Genomic DNA, 15,976 nt, shown 5'->3' with positions numbered 1-15,976 from the left:
GCCTAATCCTGAGGGGAAGCAGGATGTGGCTGTTGGTTATAGAGGGAAAGATGGCTTAGACCCAGATCCCAAATGCTTGGCCAGCTGTGTCCTGCTGCCATAGGTTTTCAAGGTCCATATGCAGAGGAGACTCAGGGCAGAGTTACTTTGTTTATAACTGTAAGGCTTTTTGCATCTGAATCCCCATGTGGAAGCCCTGTTGCTGGTGACCTGGGTTAGACTATGTGGGGCTGCAGGGAAACCTTTTGCTCTTGTACAGGCCCAACCTTGACCAGACACAGCCCAGGTCCTCCTTGGCAACTTCTCCTTTTACTTAAGTCCTGATTTTTCCTGCGAACTCTTACCATTCTAGTATGGTGAAGGGGCAGAGAATGTCAAACCCAAAGGAAAGAGAGTGGTTTTCCTTCTCTAAAGCCTAGAGCAGACTTTCTAAAATTGAGTAATATGTATCCCTCCTTTAAAGGAAAAAAAACCTCTCACAGATCAGTGTTGACCTTTTTTTCACTTTACTGTAATTTAAATGCATATGAACATAAAGTATAAACTTCTTATAGTTTTTATATGAAAACCAAAACAAATTTACAATTAAAGTATAAAGCTATAAAAGCAGTAAATTTTCAATTCAAATAGGAGTTTAGTGAGAAGGTGATGTTTTGCTCACATGGAATCACAATAAACTCCCTAACAGATCTGCAGAACTTCTGTCCTCACTTGCTATTTTACTTGCTTCAAGCACCATCCTGTCTCTGCCAAGATAACTGAAACCTGCTGACAATGCTGGTAATGCATTTAATCCTGCTGGGATTTATCAACCCATGTCCCTAACAATCCCATACGGATGTGGTGTGGGTCAAGCTGCCAACTCCCATTGGCCGCGTTGCCCTGGAAAGATTTTAAAAACGTCAGCTTTATGTGTTCCCTGACGCTTTGAAAGAACTCACAAATAAAATTGCCTAGGCTTGGCACTGTTTTGAGGAGTACTTTTTTCCCTACAACATTCTTTGTTTCTTCCTCATATTCTTCTTGATTCACTCTTGATCATTTATATTCAATATTTTGCTAAAAAATTAACCATCCAGATTTTCAAATTTATTTGCACAGGAATTTGTGAATCATGCTCATAATTCTTTTACTTATTTCCTCTTTTACTATAGTTCTGTTTTCTTTCTCACTTTTGGTTTTGTGTATGAATGGTATCTCTTGGTTTTTTAGAAAATAGGTTAATGAGCAGTTTCTAATTTTTACTTTATTAAAATTTATTATGTTCTGTTTTTCTAAAGTTTGTTTTGTTCTTTTTCCATCTTCTTCAAATGTATTTGTTTTCTTTCTTGCTTGTTAATGAACATGTTTATAACTAGTAGAAAAATTCCTTGGAGTAAGTAGACTCCAGGCCAATCCTCAAAGACTTTAAAATATAGCATTATCATTGTTATTTTTCCTAATTCTGTTTCGAGTCAAGAGTAGTGTCATTGAGGATTTTATTCATACTTTCGTTAGTTTCTAGTTTTTATACACTTGGTTGGAAAATGAGAGCTGTGCTCTTCCTGTTGTTATTTGCATATTTTTATTGAATTTATTATTGTAGTTCGGCTCATCCTTTGTGTAAAAACTTTTTTGAGAAAGTTGATGTTGGTTTGATATTTTGAACCAGTTTGAAAGTTTCTTGTCATATTTTAGATTTATTCAACTTGCATTTCTAGTCTGTTTCACTGCTAGTAGTTACTTCTATCTACATTTTTAAAAGCAAACTTAGAACCTTATTTATAAATGTTTCAACCTCAAAAATTAAAATGTGGTCATTGACTCCTTTCATTGAAAGATGAGGAACTTAGGTTATTACATTTCCTCCCAACTCCTAGTTTTTCTTCATAAGCTCTGAGAATTTTATCTAGGTCTGCTACGCTGTATTTCATCTCTTCTAGGACTCATGTTTTCATGTTACCATCTCTGAAATTGGGGTGTGTTAAGCAATGGCATGTTAATATAGCTGCTGCCTCCTGGCAGTAATGAAATTGTCTTTGCTTGCACATGCAGGCATTTGGCACATGCATACTACTTCTTGATGTTTCAGTCAACAAACCACTTAAAGACCATTTGAGGAGAGGATAAGAGTTCTGGTTGTTGTCTGAAAATCTTTCATTGGTACCTCCTGGTAAGATCAAGAACATGCCAGCATCAAATTTTACAGAATGAGTGTCAATAGCTTGGAAGAAGACCCTGGAGACAGCAGAGAAACTCTCTTAAAATGCTTCCTCATCATCACGTCTCCCAGTGGTGCAGGGAACTATCTGCCCGGAAAACCTCAGACATCTACGACTCTGCGTCAAAAAGTGATTCAAGAGATTCTGGCTCAAAATGGGAAGATATTCTAGAAATAGCTTAATTTAGTTAACTTATAGTTTCCCTTTTTATGTAATCAGAAAATGCTACATGATAAATGCAAAGTCTTTAAAAGCTCTTTAAAAAGATATAAAATGAAAATTCTAAATGACAAGAAAGTAATATGTTTAATTGACAGTGTGTTTCTTAGCAGGACATGAAATAGTGGTGTCTCTTAGACTTGATGTTGTCATGGATATGATGAAATTCGGAAGTTCTTTTTAAAATGTTTTATTATGCACCTTTTCCTTCAAGAATTAATAGCTTGCCTTTTAGTTTGTAATCCCAATTATCACAGCTAATTAAACTTTATTCGTTCATGACATAATTTGTTTATTCATAACTTTAAATGCCAGTTCATCTCTCAGCTGGGAGCTGTCTTAAAATAGAATTTTCTCTTCCAAAAGTGTTTTCGACTGATACACTTCCTGAGGTTTTGTTAATTTTTTTTTGGTGTCTAATAACTACTGACTGCAGGTTTTTTCGAGTCATATTATTGTTCAGAGGTTTTGCATTTTTATTACTTTCTATAGCTATTTAATATAATATAAATAATGGCTTGTCTGAAAAATAATTAAGTCACCTTTTTTTTTCCATTTAGAAATCTCTTTTATCATTTAGTGTTGCCAAAAAGTTATTTCCCTGCTATATTACATAGGTACGTATGTAGGTGTGTATGTATGTCTAAGTGTGTGTATATGCGTATATGCATATATATATATATATATTTTTTTTTTCCCCCTTTTTGTAGGTGAGCTGATATCTAAGCCTGGGTGCATGGATGCCTCTGTATAGATCTTTTCTTTAAGATTTCTGTGTACTCATCTTTAAACAAAATTTTAATCAGTCCCAGTATTTCCCACAAAATGGTGTAGGTGAAATCTTCCTTACCCAATTGCTCTTTACCTGGACCCTGAATGGCATCTTTGAAGTTGTGTTAAAGCTAGAAGCTGTTTTAAGAAGGTGGAAGGGAAGCAGGACCATAGAAAATTGCAACGAGGGAACTTTCTGGGTGTGTAATTTTCCTCTATCTCGGTTGAAATGCCTGCTTTGAGGGCCAGTTCCATAGAGATAGGGGTAGTACTGTCTCCTGTTGTGAGGAGAGGGTATCACTTGACTTTTAGTTTGTTCCTCTGTTTGAGACTGAGCCCCCTGCTTTGATAAGAAGTCAGGCTAAGTGAAGTGCCTTGAAAGCAGCACACACTTTCTCTACAACTGTGAAATTTGCTACTAGAATTTTTGTATTGTATACTTATATATAATTATATAATATTTGTATATATTCTTACATTTAACATGTTACAGACATTTAACATATTGTATAAAATATTTTAACATTTCATATTTTGTTAAGTTTTTATATGTAAAATTTGTACACACTGCCCTGCTGCAAAGATTTCCCACGTTCATATATTTGAAAGGACTCACCAGACTCCACAGAGGACACTCACGTAAGACTTTTATTTAAGGCGAAGGACATGGTGCCGCAAGAAAAGGAGAGTGTAGACACTGGGGTTCCAAGAGAGCTGAAGCCTAAGCTCCCCAGGGTCCTTATTACACAGAGACCGCACTGTCTCCACTGTCTCCAGCTGGAACTCCCAAGATCTGTGGGAGGAATCTTGACTTTGGGAGAACTCAAAGTAGAATTTCCCAGGATTTTCATGGCCTCTCTAGCCAACTCATCAGTCAGGTTTACGTAATCTATTAGACCAGTTGGAAACCATCATTAAAGAAATTAACCCTGGGGATCCCTGGGGTAGTTTCAGACTTTAAACAGCACATCTTAAATCCCACTGCCCTTAGTTTGGCCAAGAGTCAAAAAAGATACCATCATGTCCCCGGAGACAGAGCTTTTCCAGTCTAGCTGTAAACCAACTCCATCCTGCATATATATACCCTTATCTCCAAACCTCCTTCCTCCAATTAGGAAGTTAGGGGGAAAGAAGGGCAGGGCATAGCCATGTCACTTAACTTTGGCCTCTCAGCTACAGCTGATCCTTGCCTGAGCAATAGACTACAAGTGTATTTCTTATCTTTCCTAGTGCTCAATTTCCCCAAGTTGGGGATAGTAAGTAGGCACACATTACTCAAAGTTCATGCTTTGAGATTAAAGCTATTCCCTAGTTTCAATCTTGTTGAAGTTTTCTTCTATAAATTCATGCTTATTGTTCATTTTAGTTTATTTCAGGGAGGGGGTAGTGTCTATGAATGAATTAATATTAGTGCCACCATCCTTCCATGGACATCCAGACAACTTCTTAAATCTGGGAGAGGTAAGAAGTTCCCAGGAGAAGAAGTGCCTACACTGTGAGTATCCAAAAGCCATTAACTATGGTGACAGTAGAGTCAATATGAGGTACTTGCTCAAATCATGTCGAGGCTGACAGGAAGAGCAATGTAATAATTCTAGTCTCCAAAAGATTGAAGAACTATCATCACTTATATCTCCCTGGTCCCTTCTTTATACCTCTCCCCCCATCATTGATTATATATACTATCTTATAATTGACTGTGTACATGGCTGCTCTCTACTAATCTGTACTGGAAAATGTCAGTTTTGTATTACTGGTTTCTGGCAAAGTACATAGAAAATAATATAAATACAATAAATGTTGGAATCATCATATAACTTGAGCATAACCTGAAAATGAGTATCTTGGATTAAGACCTGGAATGACTAGATGGTTCTCTTCACACCTCAAGGCTTTCAGCCATTCTTGATCAAGTCTTGCCAGATTTGGGTGTATTCCTGCCTCTGCCTACCCTGGTCTAATTTGGCTCTGTAAAGAGTATTCACAAAAAGAAGCAAGCCAAAGATAGAAAAGAGGACAAAAGGAGACAAACAGAATGATGGTGAAATCCACAGGAGGAATTTACTCTTTCTCTAACATTTTTGGGAAGGAAAGTGAGGCTTGCTTCCAGGGATTAGCAGTCTTTCAGAAATGGTTTGCCAAGCTGTTCCCTATGGCCCTTCTTCAAGGATCTCCTTTTGCGCTGCAGATGTCCTTAGAAAGGGTGGTACCTTTAGCATGTCAGTTACACCTAATCAGTTGTAGTCATCGGTGAGCTGGAATGGTTCATGAGAGAGGGGCCAGGGAAAGGAGAAAAGGGCCAGGAGAGAGGAAAGGGATGCTTATGGGGGAGGAGGAAAGCCAAAGAAAATGTTGCCCAGGGTCAGTTTTAGCTGTTTAAAATCACCCCATCCCTTCACCCAGCCTCCTTGGCACATGTATCAACCCATGGAGTGGAGGATGGAGGACTGTTCTTTTGCTTTCTAGAAGGAAGTACTGATATTTAAGGTCTCTGAAGTCTGCCCAGGGACTGCCCAGTTTCCAAGCTTCAGGTGATGCATTTGGTCCCCAAATTAGGAAATTTGTGTTGAAGCACAAGCATATGCTGCAACACAAATTTCCTAATTTGGGGACCACATTAAGGGACTCCTTAAATGTTCAGGAAGCTCACAGTCCTTGCCAGCCTGAATTCCTTGGAAGCTCCAGCCTGGCTGTTAAGGTGATGATGAGGGTTTCTGTGTGTTAGAGGTGATGACCCCTTTGGATCGCAGCCGCAGCATCAGTACTGTGCTGGGAAGAATTCAGTGAAGTTGCTTAATACCTTTCCCAATTCCCGTAACAATTTGGAACTGGATTCTGAACTGTGAAGTCTGGGTTCTCTGAGAATTAACATTGATTGGATCATAGGAAATCTCTGAGCTTCTCTGAGCTTAGCATTCTACTCCCTAAAGACCAAGAAAGATTCATAAACGTCACAGAGTTAGAAGAAACTTAAATGTCTAGTCCCACTCTCTCATTTGGAGATAAGAAGCTGAGTCCCAGAGGTAAAGTGACTCATCTCAGGTCAGGGCAAGGACCAGTAGTTTTCCCAAGTCCAGTGGCCCTTTTAAAACACCCATCGAATTCTGTTACAACTCGCCCTTTGCCCTTCATCACCTTTTGTGTAAGTGCCTGACGATTAGCTTTTCTGAGGGTAATGTAAATGCTTAACATTAATCTTTTGATTGTTAAGGCATCCATGTCAAAGGATCCATCTCGAATAAACATGTTGCCAGCTACACAACTACCTAAAGATCCAGCAACCCCCATGAAGTTCCCCTATTGGAAAGCCCTGGGTGACCTACATAACTGACCCCTTGAGTGACCCTACTTTTCCCTTCATGTGCCTAAATTGCCACTCTTAGGTTTAAATTCACCAATAAAAAGTAAACCCGTGAAACCCTAGGCACTTCACCCTCAACCTCAATACAGGCAGAACCCCAGGTCTCTGCTCTCTACCTGCAGCCTCGCTGTGTGTATCCTCCAGGACCTGTGAATGATAAATCTTGTTTTTTACAAAGTTTGCTGATGGTTGATGAAATAAAATTCATATTTTATGGCAAGATGAGAAAAACTTAAACATAAAATTTTTCTTTGCCTGTTTCGGCCTCCTCCCTCCCCTTTAGTGTGTATTATGCATTTGCACTAACCAGACCTCCTTAGGAGATAACCTTCCTCTTTAACCTCATAAGGGGCCACTATGACCCATGACCCACTACTCATTTTGTACGTGTTGATCTGTAAACTATCAAATGATGCATAACCATTTGTCTCAAAAAAAAGTATGTAACCGAGCTTTGACCTCTAATTGGTAGAACAAAGCTCAGAGCTTTCTGAAAGACTGTCTCCCAGGTTATAATCCTCAGGTTGGCTTGAATAAAAATTTCCATTTCTTTCTTAGATCTGCTATTGATTAATTTTTCATCAACAGGGTTGTTGCTGAAGTGCACTTTGCGATCATAATAAGAACCACAAAGGCCAGTCCAGCCACAACATTGGTTCCTATGGGGAAATGTCTGTAACACAGGCCCAGGTGAGTGCCCCCGGGGCATTCCTGGCTGATAGCATCACTATCGACAGGTTGAGACCATCAGAAATCACCACTCCGACCTTGATTCTTGAGCTCTTAATAACTAATAACGTGTACAAAATGAAGAGGAAAGTCTGGCATTGGGGGCTTTGCACCAGCTCTGAGAGGACTGAAGAGAAGTAGTTAGTTAGCATTTTAACTGAGCTTCACTTGAAGTTAAGAGTACTCACCAAACACCTGCTCTGTCCACACACACCAAACCATCAAGTACAGAGCAACCATGGAGCAGAGAGGATTCCTCAGCAGGGAAAGGGGAATTCGTGGTGGCACAGAAATGGACAGAGGTCCTTTTCAAGAGGCGTCTCCTTTTCTGGAATCTCTCTACAGTGCTGAGCACTGAGATCATCAGTCAGGGTCAGCTGAGGCCATCATTCACCCTGGTCCTGAGCTATTTTTATCCTCAAGGCTCTAGGAGTTGAGAAGGTGTGAGCTTCGCTATTAACTGTAATCCAGAGAATGAGACTAGTGGGCTCCACCGACTCTGCTGCGTCTGGGCCACCAGCCTCTGTAGCAGGCAGGAGAAGGATCTCTCTGCTGAATTAATAGTCACCTTAGAGCCCTGGGATTTCTCTAGTGGAAACCAATTCTTGGAAATTCATGGAAGGGAATTATGACAACCAGCAACTTTGGTGAGGCTGTGTCCTTTACAGACTTTTTCCAGATTTTCCTAACTCAACTGGGTGCTTTTCTTTCTAAATACCATAAACTTTCTCAGAAACGACATTTTATTTATTTCTTACCTTTTGTTGTTGCTGTTTTTGGAAGGAAATGCTTTTATAGGAAAAAAACAATACTCAGATGTCAAACAACCTGATCTATACCCCTGGAAGACAGAGATTCAGGTTGCCTAATTCTCCAATCCTCCCATTTGCTGAGATTTACTCTGTATTTTTCCAGATTATAGAATTTGAGGACATTTACCAAAAACATCTTCCTCTGAATGTGTCCTTTTGCTGAGCTATGGCTTATATTACAGTCCCCCAAATGATTATACACGACTTCTGCGTCCACTCATTAGAGGAAGGAGTCTTCAAATGCATTTGCTAATGATCATCTCAGTGTCACTGAAACCAGAAGAATTCTTGAAAAAGTAATCTCAGGTTATGAAAAAGTGTTGTCTTTCTTTGGGTGTAGGAACTAGAACCTGATTCATATTATTCTATAAGTAAATTTTCTATTATCCCTACCTAGTTTCCTTGGGAGATGAAACTCCCTCATTATTATATTTCCTGAAATTGAGACAACTTGGGCCCCTTAGAAATTGTCCCTATGTAATTTCAGAAACAATCATAAAGAAAACCATTCTTATTGGCAATTTTAAGCTGTGCTTCACCTTGGCAAAAATGTAAGAGCAATGCCCATCAACCTGGTTCTTGCACCTTCACCCTTCAGGCAGCTGGTACAGACTGTTCTAGAAGGAGAGAGGAGGAAAGCTCTCCACCATGGGAGAAGCATAGCGTGGGAGCATAGTTTATATAATAAGAAAACTGTGTTCTGAAGTCACTTGTACTTTCTGGACCTCAGTTACCTGTAAAACAGGTAAGAATGAATGGTCTTCATGGAGAATAAGGGACAAAACAAGTGATTCCTCAGGTTCATTGAGGTACAAATTCCACTTTTACTATAATTATGACAAAGTTCAGATGATGTAAAGATAAACTTGTACAAATAGGCACAGATAAGTAAATGCTAGTAGTATTCACATGTGGCTTGAATGCAGTTATTAATATCTAGGCTCACTAGAGTTAATAACCAATTTCAAGACTATTTGGAGAATTAGTTGTTAATAACAGTGACAAAAAATAAGCATCCCCATTACTGATAGAGGCTGGCAGTGTCCGGATGCGAAACGCTGGGAAATCTGATCACCTTAGGGCAAGCTCATACATATTAGTTAATATTACTTGGTCTTTGCTGAAAAAAAAGAAAAGTAGGAAAGAAGGAAGGAAGGAAGGGAAAGAGGGAGGGAGGAAGGGAGAATATTTAGTTTATATGCCATATGTAAAAACTAAATGCTCTATTTCAAAGACAAGGATTATATTCTGCAATCCAGTTACAATTTTATCCACTGTTAATTTAGTAACATTTTCCTTTGAAAACAAAAGGAACCCCTAAAAATAATCTCCTTTGTAATTTTATTTTACAAGGTGCCAGTAAGATAATGGGCCCATTAGGGAGTCAAATGTGAAGAGTCAAGGTTTCCCATACTGGGAATGCCATGGTACCTGACAGAACTCTGAAAGTAGCACCTCTAGCTGCAGAGCCAGATTCTGGTGGTGATTTAGAAGTTCCTTTTCCCTGAAAAGACACTAAGAGTTAACAGAAACAGGGCAGGAAGTGGCTATGGTAACAAAGCTGAGTTTGGTACTTGCCCTGGCTTTGGTAGCCAATATCACCAGACTCCTATAGTATCAAACTTCAGAAAAGAAATTCACAGTATAGAGCAGAGCTGTCAATCATTTTTAGACTAACATTTCAGAAAGGGTTAAGAAGCTACCTGCTCTGTCTGTCCCATCTGCTCAGATGTTCATCTGAAAATACCTGTGCTGTGATCTTTAATTTTCTTTAACAATCATGGTTTTCACTTACCAATTAATACTAAAAATACTAAAAAGAGAGGTATAAATACGTTATAGAATACTGTATTCCCAATCACGTCCACCATATTAAGAAAAGGAAAATATCCATTTTCAATAACATTATTCAGCACCAGATCCTCTCCAGTTAGACAAACAATTCTTTTAAACATCTTTATGATTTAAGGCTTCAGTAACAACTCACGAGTAGGCAAAAGTTTGCTATTTATTTAATCTTGGAAGAACACTGAAAGAAAAAGGCAGGGAATGTAGGCAGTGTGGAAGAACTCTCCTTTACATAGCTGGCCACATGTGGCTTCAACAGCTGCAGGGGAAACTGGCTGGGGCTAAGGTTACATATTTCTGTTCAGTAAGGGTATCCATGGTGGTAACTCTCATGATGACGGTAGTCATCCTGGTAACCATCCTGGTATCCTTGATGGTAACTATGGTAACCATAGCCTGCATACTCATCTTCTGGGCAGCGCATCCCCAGTGACTGCTGAATAGCCATTTCCTGTCTCCGGAGTTGCATCGAATCAATTAAATCGTACACAATCACCATGGACCACATTGGGGAAGGATACCAGGATTTCACATTTCCATCTTTTCCAACTAGAAGCATGGAGAAGTACTCTGGGCTCACTTGAAAATAGTTACGTATGTCTTTCACCAAATGGGCTGGTACGTCTTCTCGCTCCACAACAGAGCTCCCTAGAATAGGATTAGAAAAGTTGTTAGCGGATTGAAGAGGCAGCACTCAGGAAAGCATCAAAGTGAGAAGAAACCACTGTGAGAATAGAGAGAGGACCCAGGAGTCTCTTCTCTTCAGCTCAAAAATCCAATTTAAAAAGTTTGCTTGTTTTTTCTACTAGCAAAGAAATGTCCCTGCTGTTCTACAACATTATTAGTGTATCAAACTTCGGGGCACATAATGCCTCCTTATAGGAGTGTTATAAAGCATAAAGCCAGTCCCTTCATTTAATTCTGGCAAGATCAACTGCTTTAAAATCTGTCACTAACAAAGATTATATTGTTTATATTTCTATGTTTATTTCCAATTAGCTTAGTTTCTTCTTTGCGGGTACAGTTTTCCTTTTGATGCTGTTGTCTTTATAACAAAACTCTTATTTCATTGTCAAAGGTGAAAAATACCAATTATCTAAGAGCTGGGAATATATTTAAACTATTATCATTAGTGAAAAGAAGAAAGGGAAGGGAGAAGGGCACTGACACTTTCTGGGTATCTGCTCTGTCCAGCACTGTGCCAGGGATTTATACACATTATCTCAGGTAAAGTGCTTGATCTTGGATGGAAGGACTGGGTTTACTTTCTGAAACTTTTAATAGTCACTGTCATTTTCTTTCAGCTTCTCTGAGCCTTTTAGTATATGTCCTCATCTGTTGCAAGGGAATCAGTGAGATACGACCTTTGTGCCTCGTAAAACTATTTCGAGAATTAAATGAGATAACATAGATGAAAATGCTTTGTAAGCCAATCAAGCCCCATGCAGACAAAAATGAATGACTTATTTCAGTGAAGAAAATGGATATTTTTGCTGTCACTTATGATTTTTTTAGTAAAAACAATATTAGTGCTTGTGCCCCCCTTCCCCTTCTTCTACATGCATCCTGTGTACACACACACACACACACACACACACACACACACACACACACACACACACACACACACACACACACACGGGCAAACATGAGGAGGGAGGATTTTGTGACCTTTCTTCACCTGAGGGGTACACCCACTGTTTACATATAAATTAACATAATTTAACTGAACTTATCAGTACTTTATACTGTTTTAAAGTAACAACACTTTACCATTAATCGGGAACAGTTCTAAAACTCCCCCTACTTCCTCTCCAACACCTAAAAGCTTCAGAACAGTTATGTGGCGCAGACCTAAGAGAAAAAAACAAAGCGGTAGAATCTGTTAAGTCTTCTTTCACTTCCAAAGACTGGATGTCTGAGAATTAAAAATCTCTAAGTTTAAAAAGAATATAAAACATAACCTGATTAGGTAAAAAAATAATTCATTTTTGTAAAAGTTTTTTCATTAAAAAAAAGTATTTAAATACTTACAAAATCTTGAAAAAAGACTAATTGCAGATTTTAGGATTAACAACAGGGTCAGATGTGGTCTGGTTTGGTTTTGTTTTTGCAGATTGAAATAGAAGAATTTGCTTTTAAACTGTGATTCTCACTCTACTAAATGACAAACCAAAAATGAAGCCATCGGAACTTTGAAATATCTAAGATGATCTAAGCTGATTAGTGTTCTGGAAGAAAGTCATGCCTAAAGTTATAACAGCTTGCATGGATAATTTAATTTTCTCTCAAAGAAAAGACTACAGACCCTAGCCATTGTGATTGTTTAAGAAATTATTCTGGCTTCCTCAAAGAAATGTTTGTCAGTTTAGAGGGCAGGTTCTTAGCACTTCTTTAGAAGACTCAAAGGGGTAGCACAGCAGGCACAGCTTGCTTCCCAGCCTCAGCTAAAGTTTCAGGAAAGGAAAGGAGGTCATGCCTTGGTAGCTTGTTGGAATTCTTTTGAAGATGAAGCGCATATGAAAAGATTCAGGAGAAAGAACACAGGAGGACAAGGAAGCTCTAGATTCATCCTATTCAGATTTCGCGGTTTTAGACAAAATCCGGGCCTAGTCATGGTACTAACTGGGAACTAAATATGAATGTGGACGGTGTTGACTGTCCAGGGGAGAAAACTGAAAGCCACCATGGAGGGCTCTTTTAAGGAAGAGCTGAAATCCAGGCAAAATGCTATTACAAAAAAAATTTTGTGGCCTTTACTCTTCCCCCAGAGAAGTGAAGCATTTCTGTTCTACATGTTGTTGAGTCATGTTTTCAAAAGGGACGATCATGAATTTAATTATCCCTTAAAAACATGACTTGTTCACATTTCCTGTCTACTGCAAAAGTGTTTGACTTGGGCTCTGTGCAGAGATTCAAAATGAAACATCACCTAAGAGCTGCTGCAAAGACATCTGTAGAAAATTAGCAAACCATGATTTTATTAATATTCTTATTGTGGAGGGTCATTAACTGCTCTAAAAACTTCTGTCTTACCCAGCACTGTTGGTGGCTATACATAATATATATATACAATATATATAATTATATATACATAATTTATACAAAATATAAATTTTGCCTAAGAATGCTGGCACAATCAAATCTTCTTTACATATACTGATATAAGTTCTTAAAACATTAACCTTGTTAATAGGAGTATAAATAAAAATTCACAAATTTTCTCATTGTTTTTACTGTTATGAGCTCGTTTTCTGCCTTCTTTTGAGTTATTATTTCACATCTTAAAATTGAAATGTATTTATAATGTTCAGGTACTGGGTCATAGCAAGGGCCAGGCTCTGGTAATGTTTTACAAGACTTATACCACCACACCACCTTTTATAAATCAAACACAGTTTTATAACTAATACATGATTCTTCTTCCTAATAGAAGTATCGAAATAATACAGATTCATCTATGTTCCACTTATGAATTTTTTAATCTGTGGCCCCCTAGCTACTCTTCCCCCCTCTAATGACTCTCTCAAAATTCTTCCTCTGCAGAGGTGTATCTTACATGAGATTTCAGTCGTGATTTCCACTTTTGAAATTGCCATTATCTCTTTGGTTCAAAACAGAACTTAGTAATAACTTCTGTGTATTATGCATTTCCTTTCCTTTCTATATGTCCATATTCAAAATCATACTAGCTCTTTCTGACCGCTAGCATAATAATGCTTGGTAAAGAAAGCATACATTAGTTTTCAAAACACTGAGCAATTCACTGCAAATAATGATAGTAATAATAAACTGCATTTCTCTTTGACCTGCTTGTCTTAAAGCATAAGGTTCTGTTTAACAGATCTTGCTGTCTTCCTGGTGCCCAGTTATAGATCAAAATCCTTTCTAAGGGAACGGCAATATAGTACAGTGTGCTTCAATTCATTAATTAATTCCCAAAGCCATTCCTCTTTTACAAAAGATATTTAATCTATGGAGAAGTACTCAATGTTGGTACCTAATTATTACCTAAGTAAATGATAATACCTGAGTTTTATGATCTTGAGACAAGTTTTTAAAAAGCAAACAAGAAGACAACATAATACAGATCACTTCAAGTAAAGCAGCAGGTATTTTCAAACACTTTAATGAAGAACCTGAGAGGGCAGAATACTGAGAAAAAAGAAAAAAGAAAAACAGACCCCAGTTGACTAAGATTCCGGTCTGAAAGCAACTTTATCCTCAGTATAACTGAGTAAGTGTCTAGGAATCTACAGTCTGGACTGGGGAATATTTGGATGACCTAATGTTCCATTTTAGAACTGACCAGGAAGAGAGCGGTATGGGAAAGCAGTGATGCTTTAAGACAAGCAGGTCAGTGATGCTTCCCACTCACCAAAATTGCATGCCTGACCACTGAGGGCAGAGAGCTGCTGTGAATAGGCCCAGTCTTCATCATTAGGCGCTGAGATCACTAGCAGCCGCCTCCTCCATCGGAACCTGGAAAAGAAGCAGAAGGCCACAATGGCTGCTTCAAACAATAGAGGCCAGTGTGAAAACACAGAGGAACTTTGGCTGTCATTTTTTTCCTGTGCCCAGAATAAAAAACAATGACCCTTAGAAATATTTCATAGCTCCTCAAAGCCTAATATTAAACTGTATTACCACAGTTCTTGCACTTTTTCGTTTGTAACTTCACAGTCTGCCTACTGTGACATTTGCGTGATGTGTTAGGCATGAGTCTGGTCATCGGGCATGAGTCTGGTCCCCATGCCTGATGAGGTCACTTAGGGAGAGACGGAGCTCTCAGATACAATGAAAACCAGCCGATATTGTATGTTAAATTGTAGCAACAGAAATAAGGGAATCAGAAAATAACTGAAGAAAACTCAAGTTCTGGTAGAGTTCCCTAGGGTTTTTGGGTGGGGCAGGGAGCAGTGAATATATGGACAGAAAATAGTATGGAAAAAAAGGAACTGAATTTTAAGTAGATGACAGTGACAGGAAGAAGGAAAATAGGAAAGTGTCTCAAAGGGTCAAGGAGGGTTCCTGGAAAAACAAAGCCCTATGTACCTTCCTCAGTAGCCAGTGGCTCTTCCAGGGGCAAATGCTACTTCTAAAATGTACCCTATCATCATAGTAAGAACCACCACTTACAGAGTACCCCTATGAAGTAGAATGGGGCTAAACCTAGAGCCGTAGGATTTTGGATTATATGATAAACCTGTTTCTGCTCTTACAGCTCCAACACGGCAGGGCAGTGGAAAGAGCTTTTGTCTTACAGCCAGGAAGCTTGGTCCACATTTTGTCACTGCCACTTTTTGGGTTCCCTGAGCATGTCACTCTGTTCATCTAAGTCATAGTTTTTCCTTAGCTCTAGAATCCACCTCAAAGAGGTGTTATAAGAATTAAACTCTAAAACCCATCGATGTAAGTTATGCATGTGATGGCATGGATATAGATCATGTCTTAATCTGCAGGCTTCTAGGTTTAGAACTTTGTCCTACAGATGGATAAGGTCCATTTCCCCATTAACAGATCTTGGACATTGTCTATCATGATGTCATACAACAACCGATTTAATCCTTATGTTTGTGTATCATTTTATAGCTCACTTTCACCTACACAATATGTGATCCTCACTAGAGTTCAGTGAGGGCATAACTTGTTTTCCCCATTTTACAGATAACAAAACGAGGCTTAGAGAAGTGAGGTAACTTGCCTGACTAGTAAATCTAAGAGGTGGTACCAAAATACAGATTTCTCTGACTCCTGGTGCAGGGCTTTCCCTAGTCTACCCCCTCAGAGGTGCTGATGCTTGGCTGGCGTGTCAGGGTCCCTAAGAGGATAGGAAGGAGAGAGGGTGTGCATCCAAGGGGCGCTGCATGCATCTGTCTCAAATTCCACCTTCACTGGAGAAGGGTTTTTTGCTTTCTACCCTCAGCGCTGGTGACTGCGGGGTGTCAATGCACTCATGGAGCCGGAAGCCAGTTGATTTTATTCATGGCTTCTCTCCCTGTGCCCCTTCAAGCCTCACAGTGAACAGGAGAGTT

General features: G+C 38.9%; 1 protein-coding gene across 1 annotated transcript in view; it reads right to left on the bottom strand.

Annotated features, from left to right (window-relative positions):
- Positions 1–10,080: 10,080 nt before the first annotated feature.
- Positions 10,081–15,976, bottom strand: part of CCDC80 (coiled-coil domain containing 80) — a 32,940-nt gene continuing 27,044 nt past the window's right edge. Inside the window, exons 6-8 of the mRNA XM_082460164.1 lie at positions 14,320–14,423; positions 11,715–11,795; positions 10,081–10,589 (exon numbers count right to left, since the gene is read on the bottom strand). Coding sequence (XP_082316290.1) covers positions 10,243–10,589; positions 11,715–11,795; positions 14,320–14,423 — 532 coding nt within the window. The 3' untranslated portion in view covers positions 10,081–10,242. The remainder of the gene's footprint in view (positions 10,590–11,714; positions 11,796–14,319; positions 14,424–15,976) is intronic.

This window comes from Balaenoptera physalus (assembly GCF_965194825.1).
Source record: "Balaenoptera physalus genome assembly, chromosome: 4".
Classification (NCBI taxonomy): Eukaryota; Metazoa; Chordata; class Mammalia; order Artiodactyla; family Balaenopteridae; genus Balaenoptera; species Balaenoptera physalus.
Note: the sequence above shows the minus strand (reverse complement) of the source record. Positions and strands in the feature narration are given on the sequence as shown.